Below are 26,493 nucleotides of genomic sequence, written 5' to 3'. Positions count from 1 at the left end.
TTCAAGAATTTTCTTTTAAGAGAGAAAACACATACGGAGATCACACATATAAAGACAGTGTGCAGGCCCTCAGGTATGTATGTTATTAGTGCTGTCAGGAGCTCATCTCTAATCTCAGCCCCTCTAGCTGTAAATCTCCCTTAAATACAATTTATCACCTTTCAGTCAAAAATTTAAATCAAAGGAGACACACTGGTTTCATACATATTTTTTACATGTAAAAAATAAAGATGAACATTAAGACAAAAAAACACACAAACCTGAATTTGATCAGTTTTGCATTTTTGAGCAAGAGGAGCCATTGGTGATCATTTTCCCATTCCCTTCTGTATTTCTGTATTCTCTTCTTATTTTGCATGTGGACAACCCTTGCTTTTATACCTCCATGTCAGCGACAGCCAGAGCCAGAGGCATATTGTTTTCAGGTTCTCTGTGCATACTGTAAATCTGTACGTTTGTCCCATGATATCTCAGTAATGCCTTGACGGAATTTCTTCAAATTTGGCACAAACATTTATAAGTGATGAACTGATTTGATTTTGAGGGTCAAAGGTCAAAGGTTAAGGTCATGGTGACCTCAGAAAACACTTTTTATCTATTACTCAATACTTCACACAGCAATTTTGACATTTCACACAAATGGTTAATATTTTATATGACTCTGGATAAACAGGGAAGTAACCTGAGTGGCGGAGGCAGACAACTGCGAGGCGGTAATTACAGTTTTAATCATGTTCCACAGTCAGGTGTATTGTAGCAATGCTGACAGCGTTAGTTATGTCCCTATTTTCTGTTTAGTGGAACATAACACTAGTGCTGGGATTTATGGCTCTTGCTCTGTTCTTTTCCCTGTTGAAATAACAGCTCATCGTTTTTTCCTTTTGACAACAGCGGGACCAGCCCTTTAAAAACTGTCCCTGACTGACTGAGTTAGTGATGAAGTTACACCTTTGGTCAGCCTTGTAATAGAGTTTTCTCATGATCCATAGCTCTTTCAAAATGAACTGGTGAAGCGAACAGTGCAGCTCATTCCAAATTTATCGTACACTGAACTGAATATCCCTGTAGCAAATTGACAACAATTTCACACACCCATACAGCCATATACTACGTCTCTTTATTTGGGGGCAGTGGTGGTGATTAGATTTATCTGCAAATAATAAAAATCACTAAGGTTAGGAACAACTACACAAGAATCAAGAATAAGGAAATGATTCTCAAAAGTACAGAACAAAGCATGTCCCGTATCAATTCAACACAGAACACATCTCTGAGTTTTTTTTTTTAGTATTTAGGATTTTTCTTGGATGTTCAAACTGGAAATAAGTATCAGGGTCAAATTTAACTTGGCATAGTGAAGTATGTGGTTTTTTTCAATTTCTGCTTAAAACTATTATAGCCTACAGCTACATTAAATGTAACTCAACTGGGCACATAAAGTAAAGCCCTATTCAGACCTGGCATTAACATGCGTTTAAGGTTATCTGATTAAAAGTGAGCAGCCCTATGTAGGCCTACTACTTCAGTTCGCACCTGGGATTAAAATCAGTCTCAACAGGCTTGTCGAGTGACCACTTGTTTACCCGCATTGCAAAGCTGCGTAGCTCTGGCAGAGGACGTCAGTAGATCAGGTCCTTCAGTGTAGCCCTGGAGACATTTGCACTCACACTCCTAGAAGAATGTAGCCCCAACCACCTCTGAATGTGTTCTGAGTGATCGGATCTCAATGTGTACTATAGTTTGTGCCAAAGCTTTTCCAAAGAAGAGGTGGTCTATACTGTTGGTAGTGGAACATTTAAGTAAAATGAGACAAATCTGAATACTTTTTTAATATCACTTTTACAGCATGGCTTGTTAGGAGCATATATTTTGCATTTTCATTTAATCATTTGGCAGATGCTTTTGTGACAAAGTGACTCACAAGTGAGGGACATCACTAAAGCTTCAGTGCAGTAGGAAACCTTGGTGTAGTACATCTATTTAAAGAGCAAGCAGATTAAGGAAAGAAGTGCACCAAAAGTTAATTTTTTGACTTGTCAGGCACACTGACAACATTAAAATGTTAGTTTTTAATGGTGTTTAATGGTAATCAGGTGTTCTGGTTGCAAGGCCTCTGTATTGTACATGCTGGATTTTTGGGGTATTGCCACAACTAAATGGAACAGTATTATTCAATCAATAATTATTGATCTTTTTTTATGGTTAAAATAAAGGTTCAGTATTCAGAGTAAATTTTTTTCTGTTTGAGTTTTTTCTATGCTATGTAGGTAAAGACAGATGTGCTGCAACAAGGGAGTCTTTCAGAAAACCAAAAGCTGGGTGGACTAGTAGCCTAGTGTCAAAAATGTTCAACAAGTCAGAGATTTTAGTGTGGTTGTAAGAAACGTGGAAACCAGATGCAACCCTAACAAATCTAGCATATCACATCCCATGAAATTGTAATTCTTATAGATGTAGTCTCACAAAATGCATCCTTATGGGCTTAATACACCATCTGTCACCATCTGTACATTGACAGATGACATTGTCATGAACAGACATGCCAAGTCTATGTTGGTGAGTAAAATATGTTTGGAGTGAGCAGACCTCAAACTTAAGTATAAAGCATTTTATCAATCAAATCAATTAGTAGTTTCTCTGGTACTGGGTGAGCAGTGACAACTGGCTTCCTTGGTCTTCGTATCAACAAAAGCAACACACAGAATGTGAGAGTCCTTGAAGCCAGAATTTTACATCCCTCCCACCATCAAATACAGTTACATAAGAGTGTTAAGCCGAGCTGTTGCCTTTGAAATCTGATTTGCCATATCAGCATGGAAAGCAGATATTATTACCCATCAAGTAAACATTAAACACACAACCTGAATACAATTGTTTTTACTTTAGACCATTGTTGTTATATAATAAAATAACATGTGTGTGCACGAGTCCAGAACAGTTCCAAATAGGTTTAGAGGCAATGAAAAAAGGCCTGAGAAAACCAGAGAAATTATGTTCTTTACCACAATATTCAAGCCTTTCGCACAGGGACAGTTTTTTGTGAAACTTTATGAGTATAAAGCACTACAATATTAGTGTTCTTAGACTCTGCATACTGCTGTTTGAATGATGATCTTCTGTTTTATAATCAATAGTTAAAATGTAAACCGTTGTTACTTAAATTAGTTTACTGAGACCAGGAATTCAGTATATACAACTTTAAGAGTAGATATATTATTTTATACCATATAATATTATAGTTAGAATATAAAGTGTATATGTATTTACATGCCATAGCCTCTGCAATAGGCTGCAGTAAGTTCAAATGTGTGAGAATGTGATCTGTTACTTAGAGCCCAATCTAAACTAAAACCGCGTAGGTCACTGGTGTTTATGATGCTGAGAGGCGTGAAGACAAAGAAGGGCGTGCACTTTGCATGTGTAAGCCTGCCTCTCAAATTAGTTTAAGTCAGAGTGGAGTGAGAAGCAGAGACAGAGAGCAAGACATCACCATAACAAGCAGGATTTACGCGCTACAGCCGCCGACGCAACGCGTGCTGTCCCCTCTTTGGGCTCCTTTCTGGCATCGGAGGAGCAGGAGCTGGGCACAGGCAGGATGAAGCTGGCAGTCTTCTGTTTGTGCATTCTGCATGTGACCTTCGTCAGTGCCGGACTCTTCACCCGCAACGATCTTCAAGCCGTGCACAGTACACTGTCAGTGAACAGGGCCCAAGCCCCCCAGAGCGCAGGTGGGTATAATTGGCCTGGTCACTTCTACAGTTTGTAAAGGTTCATTAATCACTGTCACTTTTGTTGTTAGTCAAGTAAAACTGAACTAATCAAAACAATGATATTACATAATTTTTTATGATATTAGATCACAATTGTATAATAATAATAATCATAATGATAATAATAATAATAATAATAATAACAAAGGTTGCCACATACAGCATTTGTCACATTATTGTCACAGAAAGAGACGCTGGGGAAAAATAATGGGAAAAATGTATATATAGTTTGTTTATAAACAAACTATAATATAATATAGTGATAACATAAGTCAACTATCAAAAGCGAGATTATAATAATGAAGTGTTAATTACACATTGAATGCAAAATTAAGATTTATGACCATGCAAACTGCCATTAAGCTTACTTCAGAGAATATTTAAAACGACTGTCATCTACCTGCTGTTTATGTGATTTCACTGTACTTGGACTACTTCTACCAAATTTATCCATTATAATACCTGCAGTTTCAATATGACTGGAGGCATTGAAACTGATGGATTCTGTCTAAATATGAAATTTAGGATCATTTTTAAAATGTACTTTGCCTGCAAAATTGAAATGGTCTTGTTCTAAAAAAATGTTGCAAAGCTGAATCTGAAATCCTAGTGCATCATTAATATGAATATATGGTAGGTCTGTACATAGCTGAGGTTGGACCTTTCATGGAGTTGCAAGGCAAGTGGTTAGGCTCATCATAAAGAAAATTAAAATGATTTTTAAAATATACAATTAGTATATCCAAATTGTATATAAAAGTGCCCATGTAAGTCAGTAGCAAAACACATGATCAACATAAGTGGTGCTTAGACTGTAAGGTGATCTGTTGGTCATCTGACAAGTCTTATTTTCCGACTGGAGCCACATTGTCAAATATGATATCCCTATCAAGTTATGAGCTTAGTTATGAGTTTTGTGAGTTCATTTAACTCAGGTCTTTAAGTTGAAAAAAAGGGAAGCAGGAGTAGGGAGGTTGGGGCTGAGGTGCCAAGGAAATGCAGACGGGTTGCTGACATTTTTAAGTGAGACAAACTATTACTATGAAACCAATAATATAGAAGCGTGGTGCTATCCACAGAAGTTAAGGCTGCAGTAATCCCCTGCCAGCTGAAATATTGACACTGTAGAAAACAACAGTGGACTACTTCATTCGGCGGAGGGACGCACCTGCCCACAGACTGAGTGCAAGTTTCCCGCTGATTCACTCAAAGTTAATGAGGAGGTGAGTTGGTATTATTTTTTTAATATTGCTTTTGAATTTTTTTATTTTTCTTAAATTATGATTTCATTTAATAAAGTTGCAGCTTTCTTGCCTGGTGAAAAGGAAAAATTAAGCACAGTGACTGCAGGTTTTGTCTAGGTAATTCATAGCCTGTATGAAATAGTGAAGCTTTTGTCCACCATTGGTGTTCGGATATTTTAGTAGTTTAGTATTTAGAATATAAATACGTATACTTACTGAAGTCAAAAAACATTGTTTGCCTTCAAACAACAGGTTAGCTTGCAAACTACCATTAGCTAACTTGGTAGTTAGGTAGGCCTAAGTGTAATTTAGCTATTTATTTGCCATCAGAGTCAAGGCTATTTACTCTGGGCATTAGCTAGCATGCAGATAAGAACAATTGAGTCAGTATCTGTTTTAGGCCATTAATACCTTTTTAGGGCTTTCTTACCCCCACAATGTTTCAGAAAATACTTCACCCCCTCACTTTGTTTTATCCAGCGCTGCTCCCTCTGTTTGCAATGCAATTTCATTTTTTTCTTTTCACTTCAGAATGCTTTAGACATCAATGTCAGGTGAACAATATTGTCTAATGAAATGGGAAAAAAAGAATATGATTTATTAAGAAAAATAAAATAAAATAAATACATAAATAAAAACAGGTTATAATTTATAGGTATAGATATAGGTATATTCTCTAGCTCACTCGACAACTGCTGCTCTCTCTCCACACCACAGCAAACAGTTCCACTTTTATCTCAATAGAGGCTTGGTGTGCACTGATGTTATTTCGTCTGAAGCCGAGGGATGCAGGTGTGGAGAAAGAATTTATTAATTATTAATTAAGTTAGTTATTAATTCATTTGAAGTTATTAATTCATTTCATTTTACTTCATTGGCTTTGTGGTCTTGTATCGATTTATATTATGTAATTACGGTAGCAGAGATATTCAAATATGTACTATAAAAAGTCATATTTGAGTAATGTACGCTTAAGAATTAATGACAAAATAAACACCTGTGAGGTTTGGAACAGCCTCTGTGCCATGCACTGCTTATTTTCACCTTGTTAGACCCTCACCAGTTGTTTATGTGTCTGTTTCAGTGGAATAGTCATGAAAGATCTGTTGCAGCCATTCCTTCCTTGGAGCCATGCCCCTTAGAGCTGTACAAAGATGTTTCATCAAACAGGAGGTCAGTGCAGTGTTTTCATATGGAGTTTTGTGTAAAAATAATCAGTGTGCACTAAAATAAGGGTTTGTAGTTGAAATATTGCATTCACACACTCTTCTCTAATTGTTTATAAGATACAATTAGAACAGAGGAACTGCCGCCCTAATAGTCTTCAGCATTTCTTTTCAAAGGATATTTATGAGAGCCAAACACAACCAAGTGTCAGCCCTCAGCCTGAAATTGAGCTTACATTAGCTTGAATAATTCTGACCCCAGTATAGGTGGGGACCGAAATATGGTTCCAAATTAAAACCAGATCCAAAATGCAAAGGATCGGCTCTACTTATCGATTTCTACGTATCTGCAAGAACATACAGTACATAACTATCTGCCAGGACCTGTCAAGAGACTATGTCAGTGCTAATTGCACAGCATTCCCATTTGCTAGAACAGTGTTAAAATGTGTTTGTGAGGTCACCATGACCTTGACTTTTGACCATCAAAATCAAATCAGTTTGTTCATTAGTCCAACTGAATGTTTGTACCAAATCTGTCAAGGTGTTAGTGAGATATTGTGTCCACGATAATGGAACAGACGAATATACATACATTTGGATGTACAAACCTGAAAATACTGTTTACTGAATGTGAATATTAAGTTAAGATATTTTTGTTAACTAAATATTGCTTTTTTTTTCCAAATTTGGAATCGAAACAGGGAATCAATAAGAATATGAATTGATAAAATTGAAATGATTCCCAACCTTAAGCACAGGGCAGTTGTTAAAATGTTTCCAAACCTACATAGATTGGAGAATAATGTTTTCCACAAAGGTTTACCTTGCAGGTTGTTTCCTTTGGCTATTGTTAGACTGATAATGATTTCACACCAAGTCTACCTAGTCACAAAGACAGGGAAGATGTAGTAGTGGCAGGAGTGGAGTACAAGCCACAAGAGGTCAATGATACTGAGGGGCAGGGAGAGCAGTCAGAGCAGCAGGATCAGCAGCTGAGCCCTGCAGCAGCATATGACTAGACTAGCCTCCACCACTGCAGAGATCCGGCAGATGGCGGCTAATCAGGACCAAACATTAGCAGGTGGGACGCATCGGTCTCACACCAGAGGAACGAGAATGACGACACAAGGGGGATCTCTGCCTGTACTGCAGTCAAGCTGGACACTTCATCTCCCAGACTCACCAGTAGGAGGGGAAGTTCTGGTGAGTCGTACCTGCAAACAGTTCCCCAAACCACGCCCCCTCTGCCATGCTAATCTGCTTCTTCCTGAGGGCTCCAACACCATTGCCACCTTCATAGACCTGCACCTGATGGCCATCTGCTGGGCACCATCACTCACCAGACCACGCCCGTGCAGATGCTCATCTCAGGGAACCACTACGAAACTATCCAGTTTCACATCCTGCAGTCCCCCAGTGCACCTCTTATCCTGGGTATCCCCTGGCTCCGACGACATAACCCCAACCTGGACTGGGTTACCGGTGTCATCCAGGGGTGGAGCACTGCCTGTCATCAAGTGTGCCTCCAGCAAACCTCTGTTCCTCACTCTGCCTTGTCCTCCAGTCCAGCTCCTGACATCTCTGGGGTTCCTGACTACCATGACTTCAAGTATTCAGCAAGGCCAAGGCCACCTCATCACCCCTATGACTGTGCCCCTACTCTCTCTCTGGTCCAGAATAGCTCACCATGGAGACGTACATCATCGACTCTCTGACAGCTGGCATCATCCGTCCGTCCTCCTCTCCAGCCGGTGCCAGGTTCTTCTTGGTTGAGAAAAAAGACAAGACACTTCGCCCCTGCATCGACCACATCAAGGCGGTACTGCAGAGGCTCCTCGAGAACTCCTTTTCCGTTAAGGCAGAGAAGTGCGAGTTCCATGCCTCCTCCATCTCCTTCCTGGAGTACATCATCAGCCAAGGTAGCATCCAGATGGAACCCACCAAAGTTTCAGCTGTCACCGCCTGGCCCATTCCTGATTCCCGGAAAGAGCTGCAACGTTTCCTAGGGTTCGCCAACTTTTACCGGAGGTTCATCCGTGGGTACATCGGGAACCGTGAACTGCTGGCAGTCAAGCTGGCTTTGGAGGAGTGGCATCACTGGCTAGATTGTGCCAAGCTCCCCTTCCTTGTATGGACAGACCATAAAAACAAGTACCTCCATTCTGCCAAGAGGCCTCACTCACCTGGGAAGTGGAAGAAAGGGTTAAGTCAGCTTTGGTGGACCAGCCTGGGCCCAGTTCCTGCCTTCCATACCGTCCTGTACCTCCTTCCTGATCTGCGGCCCGATGTCCTCCAGTGGGCTCATGGTTCCCGTCTTGCCTTTCACCGGGGCATTCAACGCGCTAAGGACACCCTTCAACGACGGTTCTGGTGGCCAACCCTGGATGAGGACACAAGAGGGTTCTTCAACGCATGCCCAGTCTGTAATCAGCACAAACCCTCTCATCAAGCCTCAGCTGGCCTCCTGCATACCTTAACTGTCCCTTGTCGCCCCTGGTCTCACATCTCCATAGACTTTGTCACTGGGCTGCCTCCATCCAAGGGCCACATCACCATTCTCACGTGGTTCGATCGATTCAGCAAGATGGCTCATTTCATTCCCCTGCCCAAGCTGCCATGGGCCAAAGGAACCACTGAACTTACGCTTCAACACGTCTTCCGTCTCCATGGTCTGCTGGTGGATGTGGTGTCTGACCGAGGTCCCCAGTTTGCTTCCATCTTCTGGAGAGAATTCTGCTGGCTTAATGGGGCCACTGCCAGCCTGTCCTCTGGTTTCCACCCCCAGTCCAACGGCCAAACGGAACGCAAGAACCAAGAGATGGAGACAGCTCTCTGCTGAATTGTCTCGCAGCACCCCTCTTTCTGGGCCGGGCAGCTCCTGTTGGTCGAGTACGCCCACAACTTGATGGCCAGCTCCGCCACCAGGCTGTCCCCCTTCCAGTGTACCTACAGATTCCAACCTCCTCTGTTTCTGGCCCTGGAAAAAGAAGCTTCCTGCACCTCTGTCCAGGCCTTCATCCATCATTGCCGCTGGACATGGATGCAGCCTCGAGCCACCCTCATCCGCTCTCATTTGGCTCTGATTGCCCGCCTGCTTGCTCCTTCCTAGTTTGTCCGACTAGTCTGTCTGTCTGTCTGACTTCTCACCTGGTTCTGATCCTCCTGCTCCCTCAACGACGTCTACAGCCTGCTCCCTAACGGTACCATTGCTTTCCTTCCAACTCTTACCTGTATGTGTGTGTGAGCCTCCCCAACCCGCTCTGCTCACCTGCTAGGGCACTGCTAGGCCCGGCCTCCGGGTCCGCAAACTTTCCCCTGTGTGTGTGAGCTCAGTCACATCACTACACTCACCGGACCCACGGCTCTCCAGCCCCGGGCCCAGACCCCTTCCTCTATCCACAATACCCACCTGTGTGCAATATCTCTGCTGGTTCATAAAGGTCATTACAAAATATATCCAGTTGTGTGCTGCATTTGGTTCCATACTATACCCATTTCAAGACTACTCACAGTCATTACTTCATCCTCCATTGTTGGACTGAGGGCAGATAGGACACTACAGAGACTCACTATCACCTCTTGAGGTACAAAGTAGTATTACGAGAAATGACAGACTGGGATTAGCTGGATGGTATGCTAACTGAAGTAGATCTCTGCAACACAATACATAGATGTCAAAACCTATACTATTTCAGTCTGTTGATAACCTTAATTTTTTAATGTTGTAAACTAAAACACTTGCATATAGCCCCTTCAAATGTGACCGAAGAAAAACGTGTCATGTCCAATTTGTTGGCAAAATAATGGAACTTGACTTTGAAAGACATCTTTCAAATCAGTTCAAAATTTTGAAAATTAACAAATGATGGGAAATTTTTAAAGATCATTGCATTGATTTGATATTATACATGTTTTTTGCTTTCTTTCAAATTGGCACTGGTGATTTTGAACTTTGTCCAGAGTCATTTTAGCGTCCATAATTACAAGTGTATAGCATGTTTATTAGAATTACATAAAATGTAAATTATGATTAATTCTGTCCATTTGTTTTAGGTTCATGGTGAAATCCTGGATGTAATCATGAAGGAAATGCATGTTGGACTCCTGATTCGACCTGAGGGTGTCATATGTGAAAACTTCAATGTGGCCATGGTGGTAGAGGAGACGGTTGTCTCTTCATGACTTTAGAAATGGGCACAAAGTACTGCCTTAATCTGTAGTACCCTCATAGTAAGTCATTTGAATTTGTGCAGAGGGTCATCATGAAGATCAAACATGACTACTACTCAGCTTGAATACTCTTGACTTGGAAACAAACTGCTGCGGTATCATTTACGGACTGATGACTGCACATCTCAACAACTCAGAAAAAAATCAAAGGTGAAATTCAGTACAAGTTTGAATACTCGTGAGTTATGTGAATACAGTGTCCAAAATTGACCAAACAAAAGCCAAGTACTGCTGAAAAATATCAAATGCAGAACTGTATGGACTTGTTTTATATAACAAGTCACTTTAATGTTAATAAAAATTACATTGTAATGCCTTTGCTTTGAGAAAATGTGTTCAGCAAATAGTATTGTAAGTATTGTTCTAACCTTTCAGAGGTCAAAAAGGCATGTGGACTTGTTCATATAAAGAGACACCTGAAGCTTTAGATGAGCAGTTATGAAAAGACTAAATTCTACAATATATTGACTGTTTTTCTTTTGAATTGTGTATTAGGAATCCTAGACATGGGAGTGCAGTTAATTGTACTAACGTTGTTGAGCTTTTTCAACATTTTGTGATTATACATGCATGTCCAATATCACTCTGACTCTCTCATGCTGTCATTCATTACATCTCTCTATTTGACTCACTTACCTCTTTCTTTCTCCATTTTGGAAGTTTTTTATTGGACTTAATTATTTGTAACCCACAGGACAATCCACACATGTAACGTGATCCACAAATATTTCACTATACATAAACATGTTTTTATTATTATTATTTTTTTTACATTTGTGTTGTGTAAACTCATATCCAGTAAAATATGGAGCAATTTACAAATTCGCAAAATTTAATCTGAAAACATTTACGCAGTTTTGGGTTTTGCACATTTGTGGATCGCTTCCAGTCAGTTTGGGTGAGTGACATGGTTTGGTGACTGTCATTCAAGCAGCTCATGTGAAGGAATGTCGCCACCTGCTGGGGTAGCTATTAGCTGTACCTCACATTTGTGGATTTTTTTTTCTATAGATTCAGCTACTTGAGCTGTGTGTTATGACCAAAATTTAATTTCCAATGTAGGTCATATCACAATATAGCACATAACAGTTCATATCAAATGACCATATGAAAAGGTCTTATTACATTTTGAATTGAATATTTGTCAAATAAGTGATTCTTGTGTAGGCTACTACAATACTAAAAAAAAAAAATGCCTTAAAATGCAGTGGAGCAAGTAACTGACAACAGGCAAAGGACAAAAGATGTTAGTATTTTTTTCTGGATCTGCTGCATTATTTACAAAGCACAATTTTCTGGTCCACGTCAGACTTTTTGTACACAAACTGTGATTATTCAACAGGAGTTTTAGTCCAGCTTCCGAATTTTACAGCTTTCATCCCTTCAACCTTCACCTCTCCGTTATCAGCATTAGGAACACAATTATTATTATTTTTTAAATGTACTAAAAAAACAGTGTTAAAGTTTGTGTACCATTGTTTTTGTTCAAATAAATGTTATATCTTTGAACAGATGAGTTGTAAGTTGATTCAGTGTGAAGTTGAACAAAACTGACAAAGTTGCCATTGTTAGTCAAGATAAAGAATAAATCCAAGTAGGAACAATTTAAAAATATTAGTCCACTTAACTTGAAATAGCAGTTGGTATGGATAAAATTAAAGTTCAAAAATGGCAAAGCAAACTTGTTTTTGCAAAACAAAAAAAAAATACAACAGACACAAACCATCAGAATATACACAACCAAACAAAACTCGAACAAGACTATTCAGATTACATCCCGGTTTATCCAGTCAAAATATTAACTGTTTGTGTGAAAGTTATAACTGCTCTGTGAAGTCTTGAGTTATTGCTAAAGAAGTGTTTGGTGAGGTCACACTGACCATGACACTTGACTTTTGACCACCAACATAAATATTTTGGATAGAAAACGGCATAGGAATGATTGGTATACACGGCTCCATTACTTGAGTCAAAGTATAGGTCCTCCTGGTCAAATATTACTCCAATAGAAGTGAAAGTTGTTTACTTGAGTTAAAGTACTGGAGTACGTGCTTTTGAAAATACTTAAGTATTTAAAAGTTGTTGTTTTTTATGTCAACACATACATACATTTACAGAACTAATGACTCTGAAACAGGAAATATGGTCACAATCACAATCTCCCCTTCCTGAGTTACAAGCATTGAATAATGGCCAGAAGTGTTTTTGCAGAACATTATGTCACAGTGAAGTTGACCTTTGACCTTTTGGATGTAAAATGTTATCATTTAATTCTATCCTTTAGGCATTTGAGTTAAATTGTGTCATAATTAGTTTATGAATGTGTGAGTTATGGCTGAAAATGTTTTGTGGACATTTGCGCTAAATTTGAAGGAAATCTCTCAAGGCATTATTGAGATATCGTGTTCACAAGGCCACAACCACATTTTATTAGGTCACAGTGACCTTGACCTTCGACCTTTGATCATTCTTCAGTGCTAGTGAATATTTTTGTCATATTTGAAGAAGTTCTGTCGGATATAGTGTCCATGAGAATGGAATGTACGGACAGTTGGACAACCCGAAAACAATATGCCTCTGGCTCTGACTGTCACAGGCGTGGAGGCATAAAAACTAAAGTACTAAAAAAAAAAAACTACAGTAAAAGTCATAAGTTTCCAAAAAAATAATACTAAAGTATAAATAAATAAAGTACAGATACTGTACATTTACTCACTAAGTTTACTACTTAAGTACAATTTTGAGGTATTTGGGCTTTACTCTTTTATTTCCATTTTATGCAACTTTATACTTCTACTCTACTATATTTCAGAGAGAGATATTGTATTTTCTGCTCCACTACATTTATTTGATAACTTTAGTTATGAGTTACATTTATGATGAAGATTTTACACAATGGATAATACAAGATAAATATAATACAATACAACACATTGTTAGATATTTAACCAGTGGTTACCAATGTTTTTGTCTTCTGACATCTTACAAAAAGCAGTCAAGGTCACATTTCTGATGTCTATCAGTTTTTAACAGCTCCACATCTTTTTTCTCTCTAAACATCTCACATGGTTTCATTTCAATAAATGTTCTAATGATCCAATATCTCACCAAAAATCTGAGATCAGAGGAAAAAGTCCAAAAACTGAAAACAGATTTGTGTATCAGAGCTATTGAGCTCTTCTCTCCACACCCATTAATCATCTCAGGACCCCTCAGATTTATCTGGTGACCCTTTGAATAAAACTGTATATAAAGTAGCATAAAGTACTGTCAAGTTTACAATTGTTCATTGTTAAGTGTATTTAAGTGATACATATTTTTAATGACACAATGTCCAGATTTGTTACTGCATAACTTGAAGTTGAAGTTATAACTGTTAGTGATAGTCACAGAAGTACAATCAAAGAAGCCCCCCAAAATTTCCATTTACAGTGTAGGGAAACCTTAAAATTTCAGCTAGCTCCCCAGTTTGATTGGACCAACGTGACCTGGAAGAAGGTCACACAGTTGGCATAACATAACAGAGCATACTATAACAATATGTTAAGACATTTTTAATTAAGTATGCTTCACCAGCATGAATGTTTTATTTTCAAAGTGTCAAGGATGATACAATTCGATAATGAGATGAGAAAAAAACAAATTTAGTAAGTCAAATAAGATAAATAGATTTTTAAAATGGCGAAGATAACAGTAAACGTGTGTGTGTGTGTGTGTGTGTGTGTGTGTGTGTGTGTGTGTGTGTGTGTGTGTGCTATGTCAAGACAACTATTTGTAGTCCAAATAATCCAAATTCTAATTACATGAATCCAACATTCCCTGCTGACGAGCCATTTTAATAAATAAATGAATGTGGTAATTAAACACTTGGCTAAAACTTGTACATCAAACGTCAATGTGACTATATGTCATAAATTAGGATTTAGTGATGAAGCCTGACAAAAGGCAGCAAGGTCCTTAGGCAATATTGTCACTTTTCCACAACTGGCTGCCTTTGGGAACATTCATTATCTTGTCGGTCTCAGTGTTTTCTGCTCGAACAGGCCATGTGGTTTCTGTGGTCGCTTATCTGCAGAGATCTTCTAAAGGCAGGGTCTAAATAGAAGTTCAACAGGTTGTCATAGCAACTGGGTCTGACTAATGATTAATTTCAGCCATAAAATTAAACTGTATTTATTCCTGCTACCTCATCATTGTAATTCGCTACCTCATCATTGTAATTCATTGTAATTCACAGTGTAATTTATTGTACCCTACATATGCACATCTCCACTTTACTTATGCACACCCTCACTTTACATACCTGTACAGCACACACTTGCACTTTAACTGCTCTTTTGCACTTCTGGTTAGATACTAACTGCATTTCGTTGTCTTAGTACGTGTACTCTGTGCAATGACAATAAAGTTGAATCTAATCTAATCTAATCTAAATTTTCATTGACTGTACATTCATACTATATTATAATTATGTGGTATGAATTATGTTGCTCTTACATTTTCAGTATAAGTCAAATATGTGACAAGGGGCTTAGGTTACTACATGTTTTTAATCATGCCCACATTTCTACAGGAAAAAACATGTCAATCTTTTGAACATTTAGTGAACACATAGTTTTCATTCACACTGTTTCATGGGGCACACATCAACATGGCTTATTTAAGGTTTGGATTTCAGGGAATATAAAGTGCCAAAACTACTGTTTACCAGACACTTAGAACCATACAGTGACTAATCAGATAATGAAATGCAGCTGGCCAGTAGCAGTAATTAAAGATTTCACTGAGGACCTCTGGAGGACAGAGAGGGAAGTGACAGAAAACTGGAGAGGGGGCCTACATTGAAATAAATTGTATTTTTTGTTGTCTTATGATTACAGAATAAGTATGTTTTAAATGATCTATTTTAAATGCAAGATTTTTACATGTAAAACAGAATAAGTAAAGAAAGAAAATACTGAGTATTTTTACACAAATACTACTGCAGTTTTCCAAAAAATTGTTCTTCTTTGAAAACCCCAGAAGGTTGTTAAACATCCCTCAACACTGTCCTTCAGGTCTTTTCAGTCTAAAATCTTTTCATCCATTTCCCTAGTTCCGCCATTGTTGCCCAATTCAAACAAAGATGGTAGCTGGAAATGGCAAATTCTTGGTTGGTAATTGTGAAACATAATTTTATAGATGTGTTATCATTAATGTTACATTGTATTATTTTTATATAATCACAACTCAGCAAACAGGCTAAAAATATGTTTTTATTGTGCAGCAAATAGAAGATTGTTGTGAAAATATATACAGAACAGCATTAGATCCTTTTAAACAACCTTCTGGATTTTTTCATTTTTGTCAATATTTGTCCAAAAAACAGATACCTACCTCTTTGACTTGAATTATTATTATAATACTAGAGGAGGGGTAAAGCCAGGAGCTTATGGTGACTGAGGGTTAGACAATAAACAACATCTTGCAGCATTTTTAGGCCTCCATGTTTGCGACAGCCAAGGCTGGAAGCGTTATGTTCTCGGGTTGTTCTTGGTAGCTCCTCAAGGGAATCCCTTCAAATTTGGCACAAATGCCCATTTGGACTCAAGAATGAACTGATTCGATTTTGGCAGTCAAAGGTCAAAGGTCAAGGTCACTATGAACTAAAAAAACATGTTTTTGGCCTCTTGAATGTGATATCTCAAGACTGCCTTGAGGGAACTTCTTCAGATTTGGCACAAACATTGACTTTAACTCAACAATGAACTGATTATAATGTGGTGGTCAAAGGTCAAACATAACTGTGACCTCACAAAACGCGTTTTCGTCCAAAACCTTTGAATTCATACACTGATTATGATACAATTTAAAACAAATGTCTAATAAGATAACATTATGAAATGATGACATTTTATATCCAAATGGTCATAGGTCAACTTCACTGTGACATCATAATATTCAGCAAAAACACATCTGGCCATTATTCAATGCTTGTAACTCAGGAAGGGGAGGTTGTGACCATATTTCCTGCAACTTGGGTGGTTGGTGGAGGCATAAAACTGTGAGGTGATATTCTAGTTACCTAAACACATTGTCTTGATGTTATTTCAACAGGGTCTTTAAACCAAGGCAGACAGAGACCACTGTTCGCAAGGAGAGGACAGTATGAAAGGCAGAGTGTCCCGGTAAGCTGGAGATCTGCATAACTGTGTGGTTTATCTTCTATTGTTCATGCGCACAATGAAAAAAGCGTAATGACTCAAATGCTGATTAACCGTATCCCCTTCAAAAATGTGCCTTTTTGAACCATAACAGATTCAAAAAGCTTAAGGTGAGACAAAACGCTCCAAAGGAGTCAGACTCTGAAGTTGATGCTCTCTCTTCCTATTCTCTCCAACTTCCAGAAATCCAGAGTGGTTCCTGCCTCTCCAAATCGCTCCCCTTCTCCTCCTCCTCCTCCTCCTCCTCCTCCTCCTCCTAAAGTGACACCCAAACCTGTGAAGTTCAAGTGCTCATATCTTAAACAAAGCTGTTTACCCCAGTCTGGCTGCTGTGAACCATATGCAACATGCCACTGCCGCTTCTTCAATGCAATCTGCTTCTGCCGGAGGACAAAGTGACTATACGAGAAGAAATCATAAAACGCAGTGGCAAGCATTAATGATTGGTGTCCAAGCGGATTGGGAGCATTTGGAAGCTTGTTTCTTATTTAATTGTTAATGAAATGTTGTTTTCATGAATACAAGATGAACTAATAAAACAGTCAGCCCAATAACTTGAAGATTTAGCATTTAGACCAGGGGCTTGGAGGCTACTACAAAGCAAGTTCAACATACCCAGGATGTCTTTTCATTATCTGGCTGCACTACGCCTAACACCAAGAACACACTGCTTGTGTTGCATGTGCGTGGCGGCTGCATCGCTGCTGCTGCCAGCTCTATTTCTCCACATAGAGTTTGCAAGCTACTTGAATTTTGATTTCTCTTCTTTATAAATTAATTTCTGATTTATTTTTGACAGAAAAAGTCACTACAATTCCACTGTCTTTACATTCAGCTGCTAAAGTGGTTTAAAAACATATTTATATTTTTTCATATCTGTGACATATTCAGATTCAGCCAAGACATAGACAATGATAGTGAAAGGTTTCAATTGTATGTAATGTTCCTGGCATGATGTCAGTAGACCTATGAACCCTGTCTATTTTTGCTTGGAACCGCACATGTATGAAAAATAGGCAAGATGCCAAATCTCTAGATCATGCAATGCAGCCACAAGGTGCAAGACACACTCTAACCCATTATCATTAGGGCGCCAAAATGAAAACCAAGATGTTTCCGCAGCCGCCACGCCACACAGTCAGTGTGTTCCCAGCCTAACAACCATGGTCACACTAAGTGGTCATGACTGAAACTCCCTTTAGAAGTACATATTTACCAGCAGTCACTTTAATGCCATTTCCAAGCTGCTGCTCTGCACTGCAAAAATTCTGATTGTATAACCAGTGTCATCTGACAAAATTGCACACAAACAAAGTCTGTGCCCTGATTTTAGATCACTTGGAGAGAAAGCGAGAAAGTTAGAAGCAACAGAATATCTTTCTTATTTAGTCTCTGCCACTCACTGAATGGAATAGACGCAGAGGGAGAGGTGTGCCTCTTACTCACAGGGCAGCACTGGCAACTCTCTTCCAAAAAAAGAAACTAAAGTTTGTCCAAATAATTACAAAATTTTTCTTTTCGGTAAGTGGTATTTTGTAAAAAAAAAAAAAAAAGTCTCTAAATCTAGCAACAAAAGTGCTAAGTTGGCAACACTGCAGGCTGTAAACACCCCCCCTAATTGAAACTGTTTGTTCCAATCCATTTTGAAAGAGCAGCAGCCAAAGTTACAACACTGATTGGCCGACCAATGGTGTAACTTAATGACTCAGTCACATGGTGTTTGGTAAATTGATCATTCAGCTCTATCACTCAGTCAGTCAGTCAGGCAGTCATGAATATTTGCGTTTATAGGGCTGGCCACAATGTTGTGGAATGAAGAAGACAGGGGCCGTCCTACACAGGAGAACACTCTTGAGTACACTCTTGACCATAACCTGCTCCGGAGCAGGTAATGTCTGCAATCTAATTTACTGCTTTGTAGTACAGGCCTCAGAAGAAGTAAGGCAGAGACAGGGTTTGAACCCTCAGCCTTTGGACTGAGAGACAAACTCCTTACCCGAGTTAACTGGCAAAATCAGTGTTGAGTGCATGTATGCATGAACAAAAAATATGGAATGTTAACACCACATAGTTTTGACAAACAGGATAAAATATATATTGAATTAATGTTACAGTTTAGATACTTAGGTTAATTGTATAGCTACTTTTAGCACAATTTGATGTATATATTTTAAATTTTTAAAAACGCTTACATCAAGATAAATGGTGGATACTTTAAAGAAAAGAAAATATGAAACACATTTTGTTTGTTTTTTTAAAACATTTTTTCATTTACTACATAATTCCATATGTGTGATTTCATAGTTTTGATGTCTTCAGTCTTGCTCTACAATGTAGAAAAATGATTGGGTAGGTGTGTCCAAACTGACTGGTATTGTATATGTACATGTATCAATTTTTGAATACATTTCTTTATTAAACTTTTTGCATGGTGTTGATATTTTTAAACAATTGACATGTAATTCTGATTTTTAAATGGAAAGGGTTTTGAAAGTGAAGGTGTACACGTCTGTATTCATCAGTCAGACAGAAACAGTAGAATTCCTGCATCCTCACTGCTTGAAAATAATCAATAGATTATTCAGACTGATTTTTAGCTGAAATAAAGCAGTGGAGGGTGAGAGCAGAAAGTGTGATTCTCTACAACTTTTTCGTGTTGGCTACATGCCTTAACTTCATACCATGGTTAAAACAGCATAAATGATTTTGCAGACACATTAAGAAGCAGTTTACATTACCTTCACCGGGATTTCAATGCCAACCTAAGGATTGACATGCAGTTTACCTCTGAGCAAAAAATACTCAAGTTATTGGGTTAATTTCTTTTACTTTTTTTTTTACACTGGGGAACAACCCAGGAGCAAAACCGGGCGAAAGAGTGAGGGGATCACAGAGACTTACACATACAAAGTAGGCATGGGTAATTGGGAACAAGTGAAACACATCGGGGCAGGGCAGACAATCACAGAAGCTGTAAAAAGAATGTAAAACAACAAACAGACACACAAGGAAATAATTAAGTAAAACAGGAATAAAGAGTCCAGAGAGTAATTTAAGGGGCAAATCGTTGCAGATTGGAGATTTGCAACCTAAAATTGGTGATTTTGATTCAGAAATCCCTGGTCACTCCAGTCATTTGAATCAAAAGGGGGTAAGGAGCAACAACTTAGGTAATTGCCAATATTTGAAAACATCATACACCTCTCTTTTCTAAAATAACAACAGCAGTGTGGATTACCTTTCACCAGTCATTGAGAAGGCAGAGCCTGTATCAAGATTTAAAAAATTAACATGCTAAAAGTCCAATTTATTATGCACATTAATAAAAGTGTGTAGTAGAAAGATGGACAAAATGGAATTGTGAATAATTTTATGTACCATACACATGTCTGCATACCCTCTCCATTCACCAAATGAGAGGCCCATGGTCTATATTATCAGAGAGAAATTAGAATTAACCAATCAGAGAGAGCAGAGTGTGTTTGTGTACCATTTCATTATTTTCTTTGGGAATGTCCTTCCTTCGTTCCTGAAGATGATGTGTTGTAAAACTTTCTTTTTACCAGTCTAATACTTGAATGAGACTCCACATTAACTTCTGCTATTGTGTGCTTCATCATGCTCTCATCGGTAGCTTTCTGTTTACAAAACATTTTCAAAAATTTCCTAGATTTCACTTTCAGTGATACACTCTATGCTGAAATTCATTGGGTAGTAATACAGCTGTGTTTTGCCTTTCAACAGCATCATAACAGCATTATAACCATCACAAAAAAAGCAGGCAGTTATTACATTTTGATCACTTTTATCTCTTTCTAAGATGTGTAGATGTGTGTTGTTGTTCTCTATGTTTGTGTGTGTCTGCTGGACAAAGTGAGATTGGGAAACAAAGCAAGTTATTTATATAGCACAATTCAGAAACAAGGCAATTCACAATTTACAGAGGCATGGAAATACATTAAAATTAAAACATTGAAACTGCATTCAAAAACAAATTTGAATTATTAAAAACATTTAAATAAGGCACATTAAGATTGCAAATAATCAAGTAAGAAATTTTTTCTCTAAAACAAAAATCTTTTTCTCCTGAGTATAAACTCTTTTATTAACCTCTTTACCTTACAGACGCAAATGCACCACAGGTTTTGATTACACCAGGTTTTCCCTCGTTCAGCTTCCCTGGAACATTTCCCCTACAGGTGCAATCTCACTGTGGGTTTTATCTGCACCGTACACAACACCCCAGAAATAACCACCTTTTTTGGTGGTGCTTTTGGAGTAACACAACCACACAAACACTCCACACAGCTCTTTTTTTCCAAAATAATCAACCAACGACTGACATCGATATTAAAAGCATTTTAAGCTAAGTGCTGAAGTGATTAACATTAAGAACAAGCAAATAAATAGCATATCAAAGACAAAATTGCATATAAAAGACAATGAGAACCAGCATATAAAAGACAAAATTGCACATAAAAGACATTCAAAACAAGCAAAAGCAAAAACAACAAGTGCTTCGAGATTTAAAAGAATTCATTTGTAAACTGCCGCAAACCTGACAGCAAAGCTGATAGCTTTAGCAGACCTCAGGTGGTCAGGAAGCTTGTATCACAGATGGAGAGCATGGAAACTAATAGCTGCTTCAACTTGCTTGTTGGGCATCAATCCATCAATCCATCAATCCATCAATGAATCATGCATCAATAGGAAGGTTCTGGACAAATGTGATCAGTTATTGTGATCATTGAAAAGGGTTGTCTGCATACAAGCATAAAGAAAATCCAACCTTGAAATAAAATTTGCACAATATAATCATGATTATGCTGGGTGGCAGGGAGTAAGCTTTTAAAACAGAAAATCTGTGCTATAAAATTCAAATATTTAAAAATCAACAACAGCTCTGTGAAGAAAGTAAAGGACTTGAAGGAGCATGGATAAGTCTGTTCAGATCACATTGGCTGCATTCAGTTCCACATAACATGTTTGCCTCTGGATGTTGTCTCCCCTCATAATAATGGGGGAAACCACAAAATGCCCAGATGAACGTTGGCTGCCAAAAAAAGTGACATTTGGTTTCAATTTGCTGTGAAGCAAAGGAAGTAGGCTAACATCTTCCCTAATTCCTAGTTTTCCTCCCCTCCAGCAAGAGTACATAATGTTTGCTTCCTGCCAGAAGTGTGTCCCACAAAACACTTCAAAATAATTAGTGCAGTGCCCGTTCAAAATGTGCCAGTCGGCAGCCTGGGAGTATCGGGTTCTATTTACAAAATCACAAAGCATCATTCTGTGATGTTTCTGTCGCATCATAGTTTGTGTGACATCATTATTTATGGCAAGTGGAGAGTAGGATGGAGCAGGAAATGGACAGCAGCAAAGCGGGCGCTGACAGTTGCGGTCAAAACTTGATTTACCAGTTGATCTACCTACGAACCCTCACATGTGGTCATAAGTTTTGGGTAGTGACCAAATGAACAAGATTTGCAGATACAAGCAGCTGAAAGGAGTTTCCTCTGCAGGGTGGATGGGCTCAGCCTTAGAGATAGCATAAGTAGCTGTGACATCTGGTGGGAGCTTGGGAGCTCCTACTCATCGAAAGAAGGTGGTTTTGGCCATCTGGTCAGGATGCCTCCTGGGCGCCTTCCATTGGTGGTCTTCCAGGCATGTCTAACAGGTAGGAGACCAAGAACACACTGGGGAGATAATTTTCTCAACTAATCAGGGAACTTCATGGGATCTCCCAGGAAGAGCTGGAAAACGTTGCTGGAGAGAGGGACGTCTGGGCTGCCTTGCTTAACCTGCTGCCATTGTGACTCAACCCTAGATGAGTGGCAGAAAATGAACGGATGCATGTTTGCATGGGTGGATGGATGGATGGATGGATGGATGGATGGATGGATGGATGGATGATGGATGGATGGATGGATGGATGGATGGATTTCTCAAGAACCGCCCATCCAAAAAACTTCAACGCCAACGCTGCACTTTCTTGGGTCCTCACCAAAACACCTGTGAAGCTTGAAGTTGATCGAATGAGCAGTTGTTGAGAAAATATAAAAATACAGACGGACAAATTCCTCCATTTACAGTTAGATATCATATGGACTAAACTCCTCACTGGTGAGGAACCAAGACCACTAATACAGTTAAATCTTGTGACTTTTCAGCTGCCATTACATCATGATGTAATGCATTGGGGTGTATTGATTTATAACCTGTAACATTTAGAGCCACTCAAGTCATCAAACTGAGGACAGTTTGTCATGGCAACACATGGTTGCCATGGTGATTCAGTTTCACCCTCAGTTGACTATCATCCTTGTTCCTTTGCTGAGGAACTGATGAGCTCATTTCTTATACACATATTTCATCACTGAAGATAAGGCACCATGGGAAGGCAATGTATTGTTTTTCATCATACACTAACTGCAGGTAACTTCCCTTTGGGCCAAGGGAGTTTACACATGTCCCAGGAGCAAGTTCAATTGATGGATGAGTTTGGTAATTACGTTAGATGGTGGATCACTCACTGTTGATTTAGTTTGACAGGTAGTGTTTGTTAGTTAGTATACAGATTCATGCACAGAACATTTTGCACCCCAGAGCTCATTTCCTTCATATTTCACATATGGCCCTGCATATATAATTTATCATGGAGCTCTAAAGGACCTCTGGTGTGTCAAGCATGTCTAATCTTGGTGAACCCACTGATTTCAGGATTCACATGGGCTGAAGGTTGCACCACCTTGTGCCACATGAGAATTAATTGGGACTCATTTCCAGTAATGATTCATTTTCCTTCGTTTTCCATTCCTTTTTGGACCATCACTGTCACCAAAGATTTCACAGGCTACACATACGATGTTTGCAGACCTGCCAATTACCAAGACGTATTTGTTCAGTACGATAATCTTCATCCACACATTCCTCACATTTCATTCATTTTTGTATTAGGTGTAGGAATTCCCTGGTATTGAACTACATATACTCTGTGTCACAAAACTCAGATTCAAAGTCTGAGACTACTGACTGTCCAGTAACTCCATTCGTCAAAGCAAACTCCAATGAACGTTATACTTTTTAAAGATACACATTTGTTTTCCTTGAAGTTGGCATCTCTCTCTATCTCTATCTCTCTCTCTCTCTCTCTCTCTATCTGCGTTAATGAGTTGTAAAAAGTGAGGTAAATGTATACCCTCTATAATGCAGTCCAATACAATAACAAAAGATATGACCTTGAAAAGAACAATATTGTTAACAGCTCTCTGACTTGCTCAAGTAAAACTGAATATCATCAAGTATTTATTGCATCCCTATATTGGATTGTATCAGATTGCATAGGTGGTTATGTCCCTATGTCCACCATATGTTGGCTACAGATGATCCTGATGTTAATGTTTGGGACACAAAGGCTTGGAAAAGCACTTTATTTTTTTGCAATTTATTTTTGCTGGTTTTAGTGTATCTGGATGTCCCCATTTTATGTCTTTATAACTCTGTATTTCATTAATGTCTGACATGGTCCTTATTACTGAATTGAGTTTTGGGCTTGCTCATAAATTCATAGTGGTTGTAAATATGAGTTTTAGGAAAAAATATTTAATCAAAGACATGTTGAGTATTCAGAAAAATGTACAATGTTAATGATATGAGTAGAGCACACAGCATGCACTGACAGAATTATGTCCACTTTATGTAGAGACAAGGATATTTTTATTTACCTGGTGTCTCAGATGAGTCAGTGATGAGTCAGCGTTGTTTTTTCATGGCAGGACATGCTTGTTCAGAGAGGTTTAATGAGGCTCCACGTGACATTTGTTTTTGAGAAGAAAGCACAGGTCTAAAAAAGTTTTATAAGATGTAATAATCTGTCCAGATCCTCGTAGTCAGTGTTGTCCTGGAAGTCATGGACTTTGACGAGTACTGCTAGAGGAATAAAATAATGTGCAAATCATGCCAATGATTTGTCTTCAGGAATATCCTGATCCCAGAAAAAAACATTTTCAATGTATTTTATACTTAATGGTACTGAATCATGGAGTCTAATGCAGAGCATGGGAGAGAGTTGGGGAATGTCAGTAGAGCCTCCAGTGTCACTTTTCTGCTTGGCAATAAATGTATGGTACTTACCACCAGAGAATTACTGCACCACTGATTTCAAACAGATTCATATGCTGACTTCATTTACCATACTTTTCAAGTATATTTTGTATACACAGACTTACAATATATATATATATATATATACAATATACGTATACAAAGACTACTGAGGTAAATAAAATGTTTTTGTGATATGCATAGAATTACTCTCTCTGTTGTAAAGAGTAGGTTCCATTTAAACACAGGATGACAGAAATCCACTTCACAATTTAATTACGTCGGAGTGAGCTCAACATAACACTGCAGCTTTGGATACATTATTAGTCAAATAGATGTGACACAATAATACATTCACATCACTGCACATATAACAACAAGGTGAACTACTACACCTATAAATCATTTGCAAGTATTGAAAAAAAGCGTTTATATTAGTGTAGCGTCCTCTGCTGGTCTACACACTTGCAAGCAAACACACACACACACACACACACACACACACACACACACACACACACACACACACAAACATACACACACACAAACACTAGTTATACAATTTAAAACGTTTTGCAAGACAAGGCTGCATTGAAGTCGTGTGTGATCAGATTGATGTTGTATAAAATATGATAAAACTACTCTGTCTGACTTATTTTCACATTGTTCATCAGAAAGTCACTGACCAATATAATTACCAGATTACTATATTACTATTACCACAATTACTATAACTGTTGACAATAATAGGCACCAATGAGTTGTTCGTGAAATGTCATAGACCACTCATTAAAAAAACTTGACATAAAGGCCTATTATTGCAGACTGTTTTCAAAAACACAGTCCAGTCTTAGGCCTACCTTTCTGAATATAGTCATGAGACCTGTTAATAGCTCTATTTGAGACTTGAATGTGTCCTGATTTAAGTCCAGGATGCAATTACATGTCGAAGTGAAAAACATAATACTCAACTGACGACAAAAATTGGGTTTTGTCTTCTGCTTGATTCGTGAAGCAGCATGAATAACTTATGCCTTGATATTTTCATTGTATTTTCATTGTAGTGTACCACAGATGTTTATTCATTATGTTGTTTTTTGTTGGGTTTTTTTCCCCACCAGTGGCTGGAAAGTGTTCTATTCTTTGTATTTTTTGCTTGTATAAAATACTGAGGTTTACACTGTTGTTCTGTGAATGTGTCATATCCTGCTATTCTCCCTTGCTTATGTTTTTTCTTGTGTGTGTCACTCAGTCATTCAGTGTTTCCTGTTTTATTTCACTTCACTTCCTGCTCTTACGTGCTTCCTGTCTGCGTGGATGTCTGTCCTGCCTTGATTAGTTTCACCTGACCCCTCATTATTCTTTCCTCCCTATTGTATGTAGTCTGTGTGTTCCCTCTTCGCCAGTTCATCTTTGTACCCAGTGTAAAGCATTCCAGTAATTTCCCCGGTGTTTAGTGACCCATTGTTGTTCATCTTGTCTCCGCTACTTTTCCTGATCTTAGGCCTATACTATGAAGCAGGATTTCAGGTTATCAAGGTAACTTCAGGTTTAACTAACTAACTGTCAATCCTATGATAGTGGTTCACTTCTTACCAGGGTAAATCACCATAGTAACTTACGCTGAAGTCCTAACTTGCTCCAACACAGGTGAACTTCAGAGGTTCAGATCAAAACCTGTCAACAGCCCAACAACTAACCAATCAGATACCTGGTATACCTGACTCATCATTCCTACAGGATCCTAAAGTGAACAAAAGAGTTGACAATTAAGTGA

General features: G+C 38.5%; 1 protein-coding gene across 1 annotated transcript; it reads left to right on the top strand.

Moving 5' to 3' along the window:
• The first annotated feature begins 3,489 nt into the window (after positions 1-3,489).
• On the top strand, positions 3,490-19,036 carry LOC111649777 (uncharacterized). The gene is made up of 3 exons (XM_023399471.2): positions 3,490-3,728; positions 16,510-16,580; positions 16,800-19,036. Exons 1-3 carry the CDS (start codon positions 3,596-3,598, stop codon positions 17,013-17,015), a joined length of 420 nt encoding a protein of 139 aa, XP_023255239.1. The 5' UTR covers positions 3,490-3,595; the 3' UTR covers positions 17,016-19,036.
• The last annotated feature ends 7,457 nt before the right edge of the window (positions 19,037-26,493 follow it).

Source organism: Seriola lalandi, unplaced genomic scaffold, assembly GCF_002814215.2.
Source record: "Seriola lalandi dorsalis isolate HSWRI2012SDOR001 ecotype SW California unplaced genomic scaffold, Sedor1 jcf7180002051960, whole genome shotgun sequence".
NCBI classification, from domain to species: Eukaryota; Metazoa; Chordata; class Actinopteri; order Carangiformes; family Carangidae; genus Seriola; species Seriola lalandi.
This window is presented reverse-complemented; position numbering and strand designations above follow the sequence as displayed.